Source organism: Gopherus flavomarginatus, chromosome 5, assembly GCF_025201925.1.
Source record: "Gopherus flavomarginatus isolate rGopFla2 chromosome 5, rGopFla2.mat.asm, whole genome shotgun sequence".
Taxonomy (NCBI): Eukaryota; Metazoa; Chordata; order Testudines; family Testudinidae; genus Gopherus; species Gopherus flavomarginatus.
Genome location: NC_066621.1, coordinates 75707747 through 75727365, shown reverse-complemented (window position 1 = coordinate 75727365; position 19619 = coordinate 75707747). Strand labels below are relative to the sequence as shown.

The following is a 19619-nucleotide window of genomic DNA, read 5'->3' as shown; positions in this document are numbered from 1 at the left end:
TTTCCTAATGTCCAACCTAAGTCTCCCTTGATGCAGTTTAAGCCCATTGCTTCTTGTTCTATCATTGGAGGCTAAGGTGAACAAGTTTTCTCCCTCCTCCTGATGACACCCTTTTAGATACCTGAAAACTGCTATCATGTCCCCTCTCAGTCTTCTCTTTTCCAAACTAAACAAACTCATTTCCTTCACCCTTCCTTCATAGGTCAAGTTCTCAAGACCTTTAATCATTCTTGTTGCTCTTCTCTGGACCCTCTCCAATTTCTCCACATCTTTCTTGAAATGCAGTGCCCAGAACTGGACACAATACTCCAGTTGAGGCCTAACCAGTGCAGAGTAAAGCGGAAGAATGACTTCTCGTGTCTTGTTTACAACACACCTGTTAATGCATCCCAGAATCACGTTTGCTTTTTTTGCAACAGCATCACACTGTTGACTCATATTAAGTTTGTGGTCCACTATGACCCCTAGATCTCTTTCTGCCATACTCTTTCCTAGACAGTCTCTTCCCATTCTGTATGTGTGAAACTGATTGTTCCTTCCTAAGTGGAGCACTTTGCATTTATCTTTATTGAACTTCATCCTGTTTACCTCAGACCATTTCTCCAATTTGTTCAGATCATTTTGAATTTTGACCCCGTCCTCCAAAGCAGTTGCAATCCCTCCCAGTTTGGTATTGTCCGCAAACTTAATAAGCATACTTTCTATGCCAACATCTAAATCGTTGATGAAGATATTGAACAGAGCCGGTCCCAAAACAGACCCCTGCGGAACCCCACTTGTTATACCTTTCCAGCAGGATTAGGAGCCATTAATAATTACTCTCTGAGTACGGTTATCCAGCCAGTTATGCACCCACCTTATAGTAGCCCCATCTAAATTGTATTTGCCTAGTTTATCTATAAGAATATCATGCGAGACCGTATCAAATGCCTTACTAAAGTCTAGGTATACCACATCCACTGCTTCTCCCTTATCCACAAGGCTCGTTATCCTATCAAAGAATGTTATCAGATTAGTTTGACATGATTTGTTCTTTACAAATCCATGCTGGCTATTCCCTATCACCTTACCACCTTCCAAGTGTTTGCAGATGATTTCTTTAATTACCTGCTCCATTATCTTCCCTGGCACAGAAGTTAAACTAACTGGTCTGTAGTTTCCTGGGTTGTTTTTATTTCCCTTTTTATAGATGGGCACTATATTTGCCCCCTTCCAGTCTTCTGGAATCTCCCCTGTCTCCCATGATTTCCCAAAGATAATAGCTAGAGGCTCAGATATCTCCTCTATTAACTCCTTGAGTATTCTAGGATGCATTTCATCAGGCCCTCGTGATTTGCACGCATCTATCTTTCCTAGTGATTTTTTACTTGCTCCTTTTTTATTTTATCTTCTAAACCTACCCTCTTCCTGTAAGCATTCACTATACTAGACATTCCTTCAGACTTCTCAGTGAAGACTGAAACAAAGAGGTCATTAAGCATCTCTGCCATTTCCAAATCTCCTGTTACTGTTTCCCCCTCCTCACTGAGCAGTGGGCCTACCCTGTCCTTGGTCTTCCTCTTGCTTCAAATGTATTGATAGAAAGCCTTCTTGTTTCCCTTTATTCCCCTAGCTAGTTTGAGCTCATTTTGTGCCTTTGCCTTTCTAATCCTGCCTCTGCATTCCTGTGTTATTTGCCTATATTCGTCCTTTGTTATCTGACCTAGTTTCCATTTTTTATATGACGCCTTTTTATTTTGTAGGTCACGCAAGATCTCGTGGTTGAGCCAAGGTGGTCTTTTGCCACATTCTCTATCTTTCCTAACCATAGGAATAGCTTGCTTTTTGGCCCTTAATAGCGTTCCTTTGAAAAACTGCCAACTCTCCTCAGTTGTTTTTCCCCTCAGTCTTGATTCCCATGGGACCTTACCTATCAGCTCTCTGAGCTTACCAAAATCCGTCTTCCTGAAATCCATTGTCTCTATTTTGCTGTACTCCCTTCTATCCTTCCTTAGAATTGCAAACTCTATGATTTCATGATCACTTTCACCCAAGCTTCCTTCTACTTTCAAATTCTCAACGAGTTCCTCCCTATTTGTTAAAATCAAGTCTAGAACAGCTTCCCCCCAGTAGCTTTTTCAACTTTCTGAAATAAAAAGTTGTCTGCAATGCAGTCCAGGAACTTATTGGATAGTCTGTGCCCCGCAGCGTTATTTTCCCAACATATATGTGGATAGTTGAAGTCCCCCATCACCACCAAATCTTGGGCTTTGGATGATTTTGTTAGTTGTTTGAAAAAAGCCTCATCCACCTCTTCCACCTGATTAGGTGGCCTGTAGTAGACTCCCAGCATGACATCACCCGTGTTTTTTACCCCTTTTAGCCTAACCCAGAGACTCTCAACACTTCCATCTCCTATGTCCATCTCCACTCAGTCCAAGTGTGTACATTTTTAATATATAAGGCAACACCTCCTCCTTTTTCCCCTGTCTATCTTTCCTGAGCAAACTATACCCATCCACACCAACAATCCAGTCGTGTGTATTATCCCACCAAGTTTCAATAATGCCAACAATGTCATAGTTGTATTTATTTATTAGCACTTCCAGTTCTTCCTGCTTATTACCCATACTTCTTGCATTTGTATATAGGCATCTAAGATACTGGTTTGATCTTGCCTCCCAGCTTTGCCCTGACCCTCCTTTCTCTCTGCCATTATAGCCCGTGCTCCCATGGACAAAGTGACAGAGGCCGAGAACCCCAATAGCATTTTCGATGAAATCATCAAACCAACAGATAAATGTTTAATGCAAAATGTTGAACATCTTCTTCGTTCAGCAAATTACAAAATCTTGCTCAGAAAAAAACACTAACAGTTAGAGCATGTTTTGGGAACAAAACAGGCCGAATTATAAAATAAAATGTCAGTTAAAAATAACTGTGTAAAGTGTGTTTTTATGGAGTTCCAGGGATGTGGGGTGGTCAAAAGGAACAACAACAAAAGGTATGTGAATGGCCTGTTCCTCCAACAAAGGCCCAACCACCTCACCCAGCCCTGGTATTTGTGCATGAGGGTTATAGGCTCCCTATGGACCGTTGCAAAGCCGCTCCAGAACCCCTCTTAAATCATACCATCTTCCGCTTCAGCTGTACCTTTTCATTTTCCAGCCCAAGGCCCTCTGTATTAGGACTTAATCATAGCCCCTCTGATTTCAACAATGTCTCAGGTCTCTTATCTACTGTTTCATATTATTTAATGTTCTACATCCCCTAGGGTTACAGTTTGCATGAAAGTGTTTTATAAAAACAAAACAAAATATATTCTCTAGGCCCTTAGACAAGGTAATAATCAACAATATTGTAACTATTGCTTTGCAGTCCTTGCTACAATGTATCTTTTAGCTTGTTGTTTTTAATATTTCTGATAGGCTGTAAGATGGGGGGAGATAATACCTCACAAAGTGGAAAAGCGCTTTCAAACAATCAACGCTTGCCATGCTACAGCATAACAACTTACACAGACAGGCTGCCTACAACACTGTTTCACTAAAAGAGTTATCAACACGCCCCTAAAACTCAGGACAGCTTTCTTACCCCCATGGCCTGATCTCTGTGGCTCTGGCTTTTTTAAAAAAATGTTTGTCCTTGGTTTAGATTTTAAAAAACAATTAAAAAAAGATGAAGCGGGGGAGAGGAAAAAAGAGTGTGTGTGTGTGTGTGTGTATAGAGCGGAGGTGAGGAAGGCTCCATGTTTCTGGTAAAAAACAGCTAACTTTTTTTACATAAGCTATTTTTTCTTGTGTTTTTTGTATAAATCCAAACTTTAAAAAGCAATCTTGGGTTGTTGGTTTTTTTTTAATTAAAACACATATGTAAACTCTCCTTAATTGCCAGTTTTCATATTCTTACCCAGTTGTTGTTTTGGTACTTTAAAAACACTATTTTTAAAAGAACAGGCTAGTATCTTAAGCCTTTTTAGTTCACTAAACTTCTACGAAATATCCCTAAGAGGGGCCTTGTTTTGTTACAGCTCAGGCAATACTGCTTTTTCATAATAAACTTTACAAAAACATAATGCTTCAAATATATGGGAAGGAAAATAAACTTCTCTCTAATCCACTGGATTACAAAATAAGGGGGATATAAACCTACTAAGGTTCTGTGGTTTTCACTCTGGCGTGTTTTCTGCATGCCCTCTTTTTAATTAAAACATGCATGTAAAATTGTTAAATAAAGGGCTCTGTCTTTATATAGGCTTGTCTTTTAAAGTGTTTATTCCTCTACAAAACTTAATATAACTTTCACTTGTATGTGTTAAAAAACAGGCAAAGAAGCAGCCTTCTTATCTCTGATCTACTGGTTTACAGAGGCTGTTTTTGCTGACAGCTGCTCTGCTGCAAAAGCCTGCTGTCCTTACTAAAAAATGACCAGTGCTAGCCTAAACCTAGAGAAAAACTTTTATAAACAGGCTTTCTGTGTTTTTAAGCCTGGGTTGTTTCTGCGGACTTGCATGTTATTGAAACACCTATGCCTAAGGGGCTAAATGAAGGTTATGGGTCTTTAGGTAGGCTTGTCTTTTCAACTGTTTATTCCTTTCCAAGCCTTTCACTTCTCTTTGTTAAAAAGCAGGTAAAGAAGTAATCTTCTTCTCTCTGATCCAATCATTAACAAAATAAGGAGTATATAAACTGTCTGTTACTAAAAACCTGGGGTTTTAAATCTGGGGTGCTTCTGCCTGCTCTTTTACATTTTAATGAAACACTTTTATGCCAAGGGGGCTAAATAACAAAAAAGGTGTCTTCAGGTAACCTGTTTTACAAAGGGGTCTTCTTCTTTTCTAATTCACTACCTTTAAAAGGCTGTTTCAAGTGGTTCACACTAAAAACCTTGGGTGGAGGGAACTTTGTCTTAGTAAGAGTTTTGTGGGTTTAGGTCTGGGATGCTTCTGCATGCTCTTTTTTTTATTGAAACACCCCTACAAATAAAGGAATGTGTCTTCAGGTAGGTTTATTTCATGTGTTTATTTAATATGTTAAAAAGAGGGGGTTTTAGACATTACTTCAAAAAACATTTTAAAATGGTTTATAGTATGTGTTGTTCAGCTTTTGTTACAGGGTCCTGGTTGTTTAGATAAGAGCAGAGCAGGGCTTTGCTGCAGCTTCACAGTTTTTACTAAAAAATAAGCAGTGCTAGTCTAAAACCTAGGGGGAAAAACTTTTTTTTGTCACTGTACATTACTTTTATAACCCTAGACTGTTTGCGCATGCTCTTTATTTATTATAACACCTATACCAAAGGACTGTGTCTTCACTGCTCTTTTTTTATTACAACACATACAAAAGGGATGTGTTTTAGGTTTGTCTTTTCGAGTCATTATCCCTTTGCAAAACTTAATGTAACTTTAACTTCTGTTTGTTAAAAAGTTTGGGTCAGAAGCAGCCTTCTTATCTCTGATCCACTAACTCACAGAGGCTGCTTTGCTAACAGGCGCTTTGCTTCTTTGTCTTTCTAATCCACTGGTTTACAAAATAAGGGGTTTATAAACTGTTTGTTACTAAAAACCTGGGGTGCTTCTGCCTGCTCTTTTTTATTGAAACACTTATGTCAAGGGGGGTGTCATAAACAGAGTATTAAGGGTTAATGTCTCTTATACCTGTAAAGGGTTACAAGCAGGAAACTGGACACCTGAACAGAAGACCAATCAGAAGACAAGATACTTTTAAATTTGGGTGGAGGGAAGTTTGGGTGTGAGTTCTTTGTTCTTTGTTCTTCTCTTGGAGGGTCTGAGAGAGACCAGACATTACTACAGGCTCTCTAAGTTTCTTTTCATATAGTAAGTAAAACAGGCGGTTTAGGCTTTTTAATTGTTTTACACTATTTGCATTTGTGGATCTGGCTGGTTAACTTTTATATGTGAAGTTGCTGGGAATATTTTGATTTGTACTGGTACTGGGGGGAATGTCTCTTTCTGGTATCTGTAAGCTATAGGACCCTGTATATTTACATCTTGAAGTTACAGAGATAATTCTTTACTTTTTCTTTCTTTTATTAAAAGATTTCTTTTTAGAGAACCTGATTGATTGATTGTTTTTTTTCTTGTTTCCCTTGTTTTATCCCAGGGGATTGGGATAACTCACCAGGACTGGTGGGGGAGACGGGAGGAGGGAGAGATAGAATCTCTCTCTGTTTTCCTTGAACCTGTTTGCCTCTTTGTGAGAGGGAAGGGAGATGCTTCTCCATATGGTGATTTAAGAGGTTGGATCAGTATCTCTCAGAATAGCCCAGGGAGGGAAATGCTGGGAGGGGGAGAGGTGGGGGAATGGTTTATTTCTCCTTGTTTTAAGAACCCAAGGGATCTGGGTTCTTGGGGTCCCCAGGGAAGGTTGGGGAGGTCAGAGTGCCCCAAAACACTATATTTTTGGGTGGTGGCAGCCTATCAGATCTAAGCTGGTAATTAAGCTTAGGGAAATTCATGCTAGTATCTCATTCCTGGACTCTAAGGTTCAGATTTGAGAAAGAATTTTATGACAAGGGGTAAATAAAAAAAAAGTGTCTTCATTTAGGCATGTCTTTTCAAGTGTTTATTCCCTTAAAAGCCTTTCACCTCTCTTTGTTTAAAAGTGAGGAAAGAAGCAATCTTCTTCTTCTCTCTAATCCACTGGTTTACAAAATAAGGGGACTATAAACGGTCTGTTACTAAACATCTGGGGCTTTAAACCTAGGGTGCTTCTGCATAATTTTTTATTACAACACATATAAAAGGGATATGTCTTAGGTTTGTCTTTTCGAGTCATTATCCCTTTGCAAAACTTAATGTAACTTTAACTTGTGTTAAAAAGTTTGAAAAAGAAGCAGCCTTCTTACTCTGATCCACTAACTCACAGAGGCTGCTTTGCTAACAGGCGCTTTGCTGCAGCGTCACATTGTTTTTATTAAAAAATAACACGTTAGTTTAAAACCTAGGGGAAAACTATTAAAAAGTGTTTGTTACCAAAAGCTTATGGTTTTAACTTTTGTAAAAATCCCTCTGCCTGCTCTTTTTCAGTGAAACATTTATGCCAAAGGGGGTAAATAAAGAAATGTGTCTTCATTTAGGCATGTCTTTTCAAGTGTTTATACCTTTACAAGACTTTCACCTCTCTTTGTTAAAAGGTCAGAAAAGAAGCAATCTTCTTCTTCTCTCTAATTCAGTGGTTTACAAAATAAGGAGACTATAAACTAACAGTTACTAAAAACCTGGGGTGCTTCTGCCTGCTCTTTTTTATTACAACACAAATATAAAAGGGACGTGTCTTAGGTTTGTCTTTTTAAGTCATTATCTTATCATACATTAACTTAATGTAACTTTAGCCTGTGTTTGTTAAAAAGCAGGTAAAGAAGCAAACTCTTTCTCTCTGATCCACTCACTCACTCACAGGGTACGTCTACACTACGGGATTATTCCGATTTTACATAAACCGGTTTTGTAAAACAGATTGTATAAAGTCGAGTGCAGGCGGCCACACTAAGCACATTAATTCGGCGGTGTGCATCCATGTACCGAGGTTAGCGTCAATTTCCAGAGCATTGCACTGTGGGTAGCTATTCCGTAGCTATCCCATAGTTCCCGCAGTCTCCCCCGCCCCTTGGAATTCTGGGTTGAGATCCCAGTGCCTGATGGGGCAAAAAACATTGTCGCGGGTGGTTCTGGGTACAGCCTCACCCTTCCCTCCGTGAAAGCAGCAGACAACCGTTTCGCACCTTTTTTCCTGGCTGAACTGTGCAAACGCCATAGCACAGCAAGCATGGACCCTGCTCAGATCAAGACCGCAATCGTGGACGTTGTAAACACCTCGCGCATTCTCATGCAGTCTATGCTGAACTATGACCTGCAAAGCCAGGCGAGGAGGTCGCGGCTACGGCATAGCGGCGACGAGAGTGATGAGGACATGGACACAGAATTATCTCAAACCACAAGCCCCTGAGCTTTGGAGATCCTGCTGGTAATAGGGCAGGTTCTAGCCATTGAACACCGAATTTGGGCCCGGGAAACAAGCACAGGCAGGTGGGACTGCATAGTTTTGCAGGTTTGGGACGATTCGCAGTGGCTGCGAAACTTTCGCATGCATAAGGGCACTTTCATGGAACTTTGTGACTTGCTTTCCCCTACCCTGAAACTCCAGAATACCAAGATGAGAGCAGCCCTCACAGTGGAGAAGTGAGTGGCAATAGCCCTGTGGAAGCTTGCAACGCCAGACAGCTACTGGTCAGTCGGGAATCAATTTGGAGTGGGAAAATCTACTGTGGGGGCTGCTGTGATGCAAGTAGCCAAAGCAATCATTAAGCTGCTGCTACCAAAGGTTGTGACTCTGGGAAACGTGCAGGTCATAGTGGATGTCTTTGCTGCAATGGGATTCCCTAACTGTGGGGGGGCGATAGATGGAACCCATATCCCTATCTTGGCACTGGAGCACCAGGGCACCCAGTATGTAAACCGCAAGGGGTACTTTTCCATGGTGCTGCAAGCACTGGTGGATCACAAGGGACATTTCACCAGCATCCATGTGGGATGGCCAGGAAGGGTTCATGACGGTCGCGTCTTCAGGAACACTACTCTGTTTAAACAGCTGCAGCAAGGGAATTACTTCCCAGATCAGAAAACAACAGCTGGGGATGTAGATATGCCTATAGTGATCCTGGGTGACCCAGCCTACCCCTTGATGCCATGGCTCATGAAGCCATACACAGGCAGCCTGGACAGTAGTCAGGAGCTGTTCAGCTACAGGCTGAGCAAGTGCAGAATGGTGGTAGAATGTGCATTTGGCCGTTTAAAAGCCCGCTGGCGCACATTACTGACTTGCTCAGACCTCAGCCAAACCAATGTCCCCATTGTTATTGCTGCTTGCTGTGTGCTCCACAATCTCTGTGAGAGTAAGGGGGAGACTTTTATGGTGGGGTGGGAGGCTGAGGCAAATCACCTGGCCACTGATTACGCGCAGCCAGACACCAGGGTGATTAGAAGAGCACACCAGGAAGCGGTGCGCATCAGAGAAGCTTTGAAAACGAGTTTCATCATGGGCCAGGGTACGGTGTGACTGTTGTGTTTTTTTCCCCCTGATGAAGCACCCCCTTGATTGACTCATTCCCTGTAAGCAACCTACCCTCCCCCTTCTATTACAGCTTGCTTAAGGAAATAAAGTCACTATCGTTTAAAAATCATGTATTCTTTATTAAAAAGTCACTATAAAAAGAGGGAGAGAACTGACAGGGTATCTCGGGTGCGGTTTGGGAGGAGGTTGGAGGGAAGGAAAAGGCCACTAAAAATATTTCAAAGTAATGACAGCCTTTTGGTTGGGCTGTCCACGGGGGTGGAGTGGGCGGGTGCACGAAGCCTTCCCCCACGCATTCTTACACGTCTGGGTGAGGAAGATATGGAACATGGTGAGTGGTGAGGGTGGTTACATAGGGGCTGCAGTGGCACTCTGTGACCTCGCTGCTCTTCCTGAAGCTCTACCAGACATCGGAGGATGTCAGTTTGATCACTCAGCAGCCCCAGCGTTGAATCCCGCCACCACTGATCTTCCTGCCTACACCTCTCATCTCGAGCGTGTCTCCTCTCCTCATGTTCGTCCCTCCTATCCTCACGTTCACTGGCATCTTTCCTGTAATTTGATACCACGTCCTTCGACTCATTCAGATGAGCTCTTTCATTGCGGGTCACTCCCATAATTTCTAAGAACATTTCGTCTCACATCTTTTTTTTCCCCTCTGCCTTATCCGAGATAGTCTTCAGGATGGAGTAGGGAGGCTTGAAAAATTTGCAGCCGCATGAGGGAGTTAAAAAAAGGAGAGAAGCATTTAAAAAGATACATTTTACAGAACAATGGTTATATTCTTTCACAGTGAACAACACTATTCACCTTACATAGCACATGTGATTTCACTACAAGGTCGCAGTTTGCATCTTAATATTGAGTGCCTGCGGCTCTGGTGTTGGAGATCTCACAGACGCAGGTCCAGGCAGCAGACTTCAGCTTGCATGCAGCCATGGTAAGCCATTCTCTTTCGGCTTTTGCAGCCTTCATATACACAGTGCCCTCCTTTCCCAAAAACCAGGCAAAGCCCGTTCAGTGCTGCTTCTTTCCTGTTAACATGCAGCAGCAGAAACCACCTCCCGCATCCAATTCTCTGGGATGATCGCTTTACCCCTCCCACCACCGTGTGGCTGGTATCATGGAAGATCACTGCTAAAGAGCCCCCTTCCTCCCCCCCCCACCGCGTGGCTGGTAGCAGGGAAGATCCCTGCTAGCCAAATGTGAAAAAGCTCAGTGCATTACCCCCCTCCGCTCCCCCTGCAAGGAAGGATTTAGTTTAAGCAACAGGCAAACAGCCCAGTAGGAATGGCCATCTCTGTCCCCTTAATTAAATTCCTGAATTTCAACCAGGTTACCATGAACAATATCACTCTCCTGAGGATAACACAGTGAGATAAAGAACGGATGTTGTTTGAATGCCAGCAATCACCGGGACCATACGCAGCTAGGCTTTGTCATGCAATGATACCAGATTACTTGCTACATGCAGGGCGTGGTCAAGTGTCCTACCATGGTGGATGGAATAAGGCTGCCTTGCCCAGAAACCTTCTGCAAAGGCTTTTGGAGTACCTCCAGGAGAGCTTCATGGAGATGTCCCTCGAGGAATTCCACTCCATCCCCAGACATGTTAATAAACTTTTCCAGTAACTATACTGGCCGCGAATGCATCCGAAGTCCTCAGGGCAAATCAATCATTAAAAAACGCTTGCTTTTAAACCATGTTTTATATTTACAAAGGTACACTCACCAGAGGTCGCTTCCATGGCTTCATTGACTGGGCTACTGCCTTGGGAAGGGTGGGAGGGTAATTCCGTCTGGGTGAGAAAAAGCTCCCGGCTGTTGGGTAGAACGGAGTGCTGTGTGCTCTCTGCAAGCTCGTCCTCCTCTTCCTCCTCCTCATCTTCCCCATCCGCAGAATCCTCACCCATGGCTGAGATTACCACCCCCATCTCGGAATCCACGGACAGGGGTGGGGTACTGGTGGCGGACCCCCCTAAAATTGCATGCAGCTCAGCGTAGAAGCTGCATGTTTTCGGCTCTGCCCCGGACCTTCCGTTTGCTTCTTTGGTTTTCTGGTAGGCTTGTCTGAGCTCCTTAACTTTCACTCTGCACTGCACTGAGTCCCTGGTGTGGCCTTTCTCCATAATGGCCTTGGAAATTTTTTCAAATGTTTTTTCATTTCGTCTTTTGGAACGGAGTTCTGTTAGCACAGAATCCTCTCCCCATACAGTGATCACATCCAGTACCTCCTGTGCGGTCCATGCTGGAGCTCTTTTTCAATTCTCAGGAGACTGCATTGTTACCTGTGCTGATGAGCTCTGCGTGGTCACCTGTGCTGGTGAGCTCTCCACGCTGGCCAAACAAGAAATGAAATTCAAAAGTTCGCAGGGCTTTTCCTGTCTACCTGGCCAGTGCCTCCAAGTTCAGATTGCTGTCGAGAGAGAGCACAATGGTGCACTGTAGGATACTGCCTGGAGGCCAATACCGTCGATTTGCGGCCACACTAACCCTAATCCGATACGGTCATACCGATTTCAGCGCTACTCCTCTCGTCGGGGAGGAGTACAGAAACCAGTTTAAAGAGCCCTTTATATCGATAAAGGGCCTCGTTGTGTGGACAAGTGCAGCGTTAAATCGGTTTAACGCTGTTAAAATCTGTATAAACGCGTAGTGTAGACAAGGCCACAGAGGCTGCTTTGCTAACAGGAGCTTTGCTGCAGCTTCACATTGTTTTTACTAAAAAAAACCCTGTTGTTTTTTCCCTAGGTTTTAAACTTTTAAAAAATAGTGTGTTACTAAAAGCTTATGGATTTAACTTTTATAAAAAAAAAAACCCTGTAAAAGGGCAACATGGCAGAAAAATGCTGAGGGGTCTGTTTCTTTAGATAAGAATAAAACAGTTAAAAGGAAGGGGCAGGGGGAAAGGAGGGAGTTGGCTCTTGTTTAAAATCTTGGGACTCTAGGATTGGTTCAGGAAAATGAATTATATGACGCTGCTGTAAAACCATCTCTGATGGGGCCGATCCAAAGGCGGTGATAACAAGTTTGAGAGGATCTGAACCAGAAAAGTTGCCCCATTCTACAGAAAGACGTAAAAGGTGAGAATTCTCCCCCTTTCTCTCTCATTTTCTCTCTCTGTCTGACTCAACTATGTGCTGTCTATCTTTGCCCTTTGCAAAGGGGCTCTCTTTTTCCTTTTCTTGTCTTGTTCTTTCTTTTAACCTACCCTGATTCTGAATGATTTTTTATTCGCTTTTTTACCCTGTGCTTACCAAACAGGTTCTGTCTTTGTAAATTCTCTTTTTAAATCTAGTTTTTAAATCATTTTAAATGCTTTTTTCTTAGTACCCCTTTATAGTTTTTGGCCATGTGCTTACTAAACAGGTTTTGCTTTAGTAAATTCCCCTTTTAAACCTAGTTTTTAATGTTTTTAATGCTTTTTTCTTAACTTATATTGGTATTCAATTGTTTCAATGCCTTTTTATTCACCTTTTTTACCCTGGGCCTCCCAAACAGGTTTTGCCTTTCCCTTTTTCAACCTAGTTTTCAATATTATTTAACTTTTTTCTTAAACTAACCCTTCAAAAACAAATATTTCCTTTTTTTAAGTTCTATCTTTCTATTCTTTCATAATCAGCCTCTTTTCTTCAATAACTTATCTCTCTTCTTTCAAATTTCCTTTTTTTCCTCTAAACCCCACTCATACTTTCTTTTTTCCTCTTAACGCTCTCTCTTACACTCTTTTTTCAACCTTTTTCTCTCCATTTACCCAACCATCAACATACACAACACTTCCCCTAGTCAAACAAACAAACACACACACACATTTTTTCAAAATGGTTGACAGCGCCCTACACTTTGGCGCCAACGGAAACGGGGAGTGGGAAGGCGGGACATCATCCCTAAAAGGGGCGTGTAAACCTGTCAAAATTGCATGGTGATGAATGCTATCGAGTTTATTACTTACAGCAGCCTTAGTCAGTGGGGAAAAGGAGGGGAAGTAGGTACCATGATTTTCATTGAGAGTTAGGTTGGTCCCTAGCTTGATCCAGGATTGGAGAGGAGAGGGAGAGAGAAGAGCATAGTGGAAAAGTGGTTTAAAGCAACTTTTTCTCCCAGTATACATACATAGTACACACACTCACAAATACACAATACACAGTGTGCACAGAGGATGGTAGTAACTGTCCATCTAGCCCAGTATCCTGTCTACCGACAGTAGTCAATTCCAGGTGCCCTAAAGGGAGTGAAACTAACAGGCAATGATCAAGTGATCTCTCTCCTGCCATCCATCTCCACCCTCTGACAAACAGAGGCTAGGGACACCATTCCTTACTCATCCTCGCTAATAGCCATTTTATTCATTGTCTCTCTGCACGGCTAATTCCTGCCATTGATGGCCCTATGGACCAAAAAAGGAAAGGCAATTTGTTCCTCCACAAACGTTGCTGTAAGTTCTGGATTTAGCAGACAGGGAACTCAAGAGAGCATTAACCTATATTCCTGACTCATGTGCTGGGATGTTTCTCATAGCCTGAGAGGCTGGGATAAAACGGTGGCTTGTGGCAGGAGATACCCTGGTGATGGATATATAAATATCTTCAACATTAAGTTTAGACAGAGCATGGCTAACTCCAAAGCTGTTGAGTGCCTGCGATTATGAAAGCACATATATGTATACTAGCATTGTTACCACTGAACAGTGTGGGCCAGCTGACAGGGCACATCCCAGCACCTACTCCAGCCTGCCATGTGGATTTCTCCACTGCACTGTCAGGATTCCTTTTCAACCAGTCATATCAAATGGCTTCTCTACTGTCTCTGGCTGAGCAGGCCTTCAGGCACAAGTGCAGGACTTGGCCCGAGGCCTCCTAAACAAGATTCAGCTAATCAAATACCAACAGCAGCTGAAGACAGACAACTTCTTGTCTTCATTCTTCTTATTAAAAAAATAATAATTTAGGATCATGTTGACATAGCTGGAGACACACTGATCATCTCGAATTTTTCTGGTATGTTAATGCCCAATTTGGCTCTTTTCTTTATGCAGATTGCATCTGGGTGATTTATGATATTAGCCCTGGTGTTTTGGATGGCATATCACATACCTGCTCAATAAACAATTTGGAGTGCTCTTTAAATATTGAAATACTGTGGCAGCAAGTGAAAATATGCTTCATATAAATCAGTGAGAGGTAGTGGTTTTTCTGTTTTGTTTTTTAACCAACAAGCTATTGTCTGACTTTAATAGTATTTTTAATCAATCAATCATATTGCATCACTGAGGAAGGTCAGACAATTCTAAGATTTACAGACATCATTGGTGGTAACATCATTGCTCACGTCCAGAAGATGGACATTTCTATCCACTGATTATCTTTAAAAAAAACCTAAAATTGACTTTACCTGAGTAAAGCAATATTGTATCAAGAGCTATGTGATGTGACAATAACTAGACACACTGATAACATCAAAACCACTCATTTAGAATTTTCACTGGTATGTACTGCTTATGGGAACATAACTCCCTGTGTGAAAGAGAATCTTCTGTTAGCTGAGGAGTGGTATGATTATGCAACATAGTTCCATCAGAGTTGTGATGGGATGGGGGATTCAGGGCAGAGGCACAGGGCATCCGCAGCATGGCAGTGTGCCTGTAGTGGATGTGAGGGACATTAGAGGGATTCCCATGACTTGCAGGGTTGGCAGAGCCTCAGAGCTCTCCCTCCTCCAGCTCCCCTCCTGTAGATTTTACAAATAAATGTCCACACTCTTACTGATTAGGCTATGAACAGCAGCAGAAGATGGACTAGAAAAAGGACAATGGCCAGCCTTCCCTCTTATTCCAATTCAAATAAGAAAACCAGTTGGAATGGTCCAACACTGAAAGAGCAGGACCAACTTTTTGTTTCAGAAGGTAGAGGAAGTATCCAGAGGGACAGACACTTTAGACTCCATTCTGAGTAACAGAAAGGACCTGGCTGTGAATCTGAAGGTTGAGGGAAATTTGAGTGAGTGATTATGAAATGATAGATTTTATGATTCTAAGGAAAGGAAGAAGTGAGATGCAAAATAAGGACAATGGACTTCAAAAAAGCACTTTAACAAACTCTGAGAAGTGGTAAATAAGGTCTCATGGGATGAAAATCTAAGGGTATGTCTACATCTACAATTTTGCAGCGCTGGTTGTTACAGCTGTATTAGTACAGCTGTATAGGGCCAGCGCTGCAGAGTGGCCACACTTAAAGCAACCAGCGCTGCAAGTGGTGTTAGATGTGGCCACACTGCAGCGCTGTTGGGCGGCTTCAAGGGGGGTTCGGGGAACGCGAGAGCAAACCGGGGAAGGAGACCAGCTTCGCCGCGGTTTGCTCTCGCGTTCCCCGAACCCCCCTGCAAACCGCAGGGAAGGAGACCTGCTTGCACGGGGGTTCGGGGAACGCGAGAGCAAACCGGGGAAGGAGACCTGCTTGATTACCAGAGGCTTCCTCAGGTATGCTGGGATACCTGCTTATTCCACGGAGGTCAAGAAAAGCGCTGGTAAGTGTCTACACTTGATTACCAGCGCTGGATCACCAGCGCAGGATCCTCTACACCCGAAACAAAACGGGAGTACGGCCAGCGCTGCAAACAGGGAGTTGCAGCGCTGGTGATGCCCTGCAGATGTGTACACCTCCTAAGTTGCAGCGCTGTAACCCCCTCACCAGCGCTGCAACTTTGTGATGTAGACAAGCCCTAAGGGAAAAAAGGAGTTCAGGAGAGCTAACAGTTTCTCAAAGAGACAATATTAAAGGCACAACAGCAAACCATCCTGATGCAAACAAAAGAAGCCAATATGGTTCTATCACGAGCTCTTTAATGATCTGACAGTCAAAAAAGAATCCTACAAAAAAGTAGAAACAAGTACAAAATTGCTGAGGATGCGTACAAATGAATAGCACAAGCATGTAAGGGCAAAATCAGAAAGGCACAAAATGAATTGCACCTAGCAAAGGACATAAAAGGAAATTAGAGGTTCCATAAATACATTAAAATCAAGAGAAAGACAAAGGAAAGTATAGGGCCTCTACGTAGCAGGAAAGGAGAGGTAATAAGAGACAACCTCAAGAAGGCCTATTTTGCTTCAGTCATCACTAAAAAGGTAAACTGTGACCAGACTCAACCCAATTAATATTACCAATAAGGAGGAAGGAACACAAGCCAAAATAGGGAAAGAACAGGTTAAAGAATATTTAGATAAGCTGGATGTACTCAAGTTGGCTGGGCCAGATGAAGTTTGTCCCAGGGTACTGTGAAAGTAGAATGAATTCTATTGTAAAAATAAGAGTGGATTAAAGAAGAAATGTTGTATGTACCTTTAAGCAGAAATAAGAAATGTTGAAATACAGGTGCCAGGAAAAGAAACATTAGACATAAACAAGGGTGCTAATGGCGAAACATTAACAGAAGATTGGTAATAGTTAGTATGGAAATAAGATATGCATGCCTAGCCCAGGTAAACTTATCAGATTCTGCTTCCTTTGTTATCTTGTTAAGTGCTCCCCCTTATTTGTGTTAATAAGATAGCTTGTGTCTTGCATGGTGCTCACATTATCTGGATGTTATTAGCAGAGCGCTGTGCTAATAAAACAGAGTGGTCTGACAAGCTGTGAGTCCTGAGTCTAACTTTGACAGTACTTAAGGAACTAATTGAAGCAGTCTTGCAGCCATTAACGATTATCTTCAAGAACTCACAAAAGACGTGTGAGGTTCCAGAGAACTGAAGAATGGCAAATATAGTACCCATCTTTAAAAAAAAAAGGGGGACGAGAAAGAGGACCCAGGGAACTGTGGAACGGTCAGCTTAACTTTGATACCTGGAAAGACAGTGCAACAACTTACTAAGCAATCAATTTATAATCACCTAGAGGATGATAGGATTATAAAGAATAGCCAGTATGGATTTGCCAAGAACTCATGCCAAACCAATATAATTTCCTTCTTTGACAGGGTTACTTGCCTAGAGGATAAGATGGAAGTTTTAAACTAATATATCTTGATTTTTGTATGGCTTTTGACACAATCCCACATGGCATTCTCATAAGCAAACTAAGGAAATGTGGGCCTGTTGAAATTACTATAAAACAGGCCCACAAATGGTTGAAAGGCTGTACTCAAAGAGTAGTTATCAATGGTTTGCTGTCAAACTGGGAGGATGAAACTAGTGGGATCCAGTAGTGGTCTGTACTGGGTCTGATGCTATTCAGTATTTTCATTAGGACTTAGATAATGGAGTGGAGAATATGCTTATAAAATTTGCAGACGACACCAAGCGGGAAGGGGTTGCAAGCACTTTGGAGGGCAGAATTAGAATTCAAAAAGACCTTGACAAATTGGAGAATTGGTCTGAATTCAACAAGCTATAAATCAATAAAGACAAGGGCAAAGTACTATGCTTAGGAAGAAAAGAAAATCAAATGCATAACTACAAAATGGGGAAGAACTGGTGAGGCAATAGTATTGCTGAAAAGGATTTGCAGGGTCTAGTGAGTCACATATGGAATATGAGTCAACAATGTGATGCAATTGCTAAAAAGCTAATATAATTTGTGGGTATATTAATAGAAACGTCCTATGTAAGTCACAAGAGGTTATTTCCTCATTCTACCCAGTGCTGGTGAGGCCTCAGCAGGAATACAATGTCCAGTTCTAGGTGGGCAAATTTGAGAGTCCAGAAGACAGCCTGTACGGCACTCTGCTTCCTGATAGTTTACTAGCAGATGGTACTGGGGACCTTGACCATCAAGAGGAGCTCGGCTCTTTTCAGGAATGCTGTTCCAATGCTCTGTGCTTCTTCCCTGGCACCAGAGAAAGGGATTGGTGCTGACTTTCCAATTCATTTTCTGAAGGGGCACTGCTAACCAAGGTAGAAATACCAGATTCCCATCCTGAGCGGGTAGGTTCAGAAGGAGTAAGATCTTGCAAGTGACCCTCACCAAGGCTCTTTAGTCACCTGGAACAAGGGTTACGCATCAGCATAGACTTTTTGCAGCTGGCACAAGGCTTAAAGCTTGGAGATCGGCATAAACCCCAGTACTGGGAGACTATTCCCCTTTTATAGTAGGGATTTGATGCTCAAAGCTGTAATAAAAAACAACAAAGCAAGCCATGGTAACTTACACTAACAAGTACTACTAGCTAACTATTTACAGAAGGGAGATAAACCCCCTGCTGTGGGAGAAAATGTACAGTAGCAAGCTGACATGCTCCGAATACTGATCCTGGGCAGAAAGAAGGAACTGAGGGAAGCCTGGGTCTGTATACCATAAAGGAATGGTGCATGAGTGCTAGGGGCACATACACTGCCCTGACAGATACTGACAGGGGAAAAAAATGTCCAGGTATAGTACACTGGGCACGTATACTCCTCCCATGGACTGGACACGTGCAATCACTCGAAGAAGAATATTATTGGCACCTACATACTCTGATCAATACCTTACTATTCTCTATGTCCCCATTATGATGCTTCTTTGTGATACTGGAGATATCAAAAAAAAATTCTCTGAAATACTATAGGAATTCCAGCGCTATTTGCAGAAAAAGAGAGGAACAAACTGGAATTTTTATTGAAATTTTTCCCTCTCCTTATGTTTTTTGTTGAAATTGACAATTTCCAGGAAAAAAATCTGAACTGAAAAAAATCAGACTCAAAATTTGGAGAAAATTTCAACCAGTTCTAAATAGAATTCACAGAAAGAAGCAGAACTGATTTTAAAAAAATCTTAAACTATAATGCAGTGCATTCCACAAGAATTACCCTGTATGAATAATCTGTATATACAGGCTACTATTATATGGATTATGAAATGTATTGATATCTTTATATATTTTTTTAAAACCTGAACAATCATTCATCCTATTTGAGCCTCACTAAGATATGGACTTAATTACATTGCTGAATGGTGCCTTAGTATCATGTAACATTACACATGAGAGTAGTTCCATTGATTCACCTGCTTTAAGTTATATACCTGCTTATTGAATCAGGTCTTTAAAAACAGTTAAGCAGATCCCATTAACGGGGCCGACCTTAAGGACATTTGAAACATGAGGCCAGAGAGAGGGTACTCCCGGTTGTGAGTATACCTGGGCTTATTGCCACCAAAACTCCTACACAGTTCCATCATGTTACTTTAAAAACAGTTGCTTCCACTGGCAATACTTAAGTGTTTAATTACACAGAGATAGAGCTGCGGTCTTCCTGCTTCTTCTATTTGCACATTAAAATAAGCTTCCCCCTGTCTCAGAGAAAGGGCTGGAAAGGGAGAATGTGAACCAATATATCTATGGTAACAGAGTCCAAGAAGTTTTGACATATCATCCCTTTCTGTTCATGCTGGAAAGTTCAGTGGACATGGTCAGAACTATATGCATATTGTAGGCTGAAGAATAAAGGATGCAGGTAATGGAAATCACCTGGAATCTGGCCAAACCCTAGCCATAGATCTAATCCATCCATCTTCTTCTCTCCTCTAGAGTCCATCCCTAGATCCTAGTGGGACCTTGGCCCTTGCCTTTAAGCAACAA

General features: G+C 42.1%; 2 protein-coding genes across 4 annotated transcripts in view; one reads left to right on the top strand and one right to left on the bottom strand.

The window, feature by feature from the left end:
• Positions 1-19619, bottom strand: part of ANO1 (anoctamin 1) — a 142224-nt gene that overhangs the window by 97556 nt on the left and 25049 nt on the right. The window lies entirely within an intron of this gene.
• LOC127052147 (uncharacterized) overlaps positions 4251-19619 on the top strand; it is a 30005-nt gene continuing 14636 nt past the window's right edge. Inside the window, exons 1-2 of one of the 3 annotated variants that reach the window (XR_007774684.1) lie at positions 4251-4543; positions 5641-6176. Coding sequence is in view for 1 of the 3 variants with exons in the window: in XM_050955504.1 (XP_050811461.1) it covers positions 8277-9053 (777 nt within the window). In the remaining 2 variants the exon portion in view is untranslated. Of the gene's footprint in view, positions 4544-5640; positions 6177-7347; positions 9271-19619 lie in introns of those variants that run through there. The other 2 variants (XM_050955504.1, XR_007774685.1) reach the window with 2 other exon arrangements.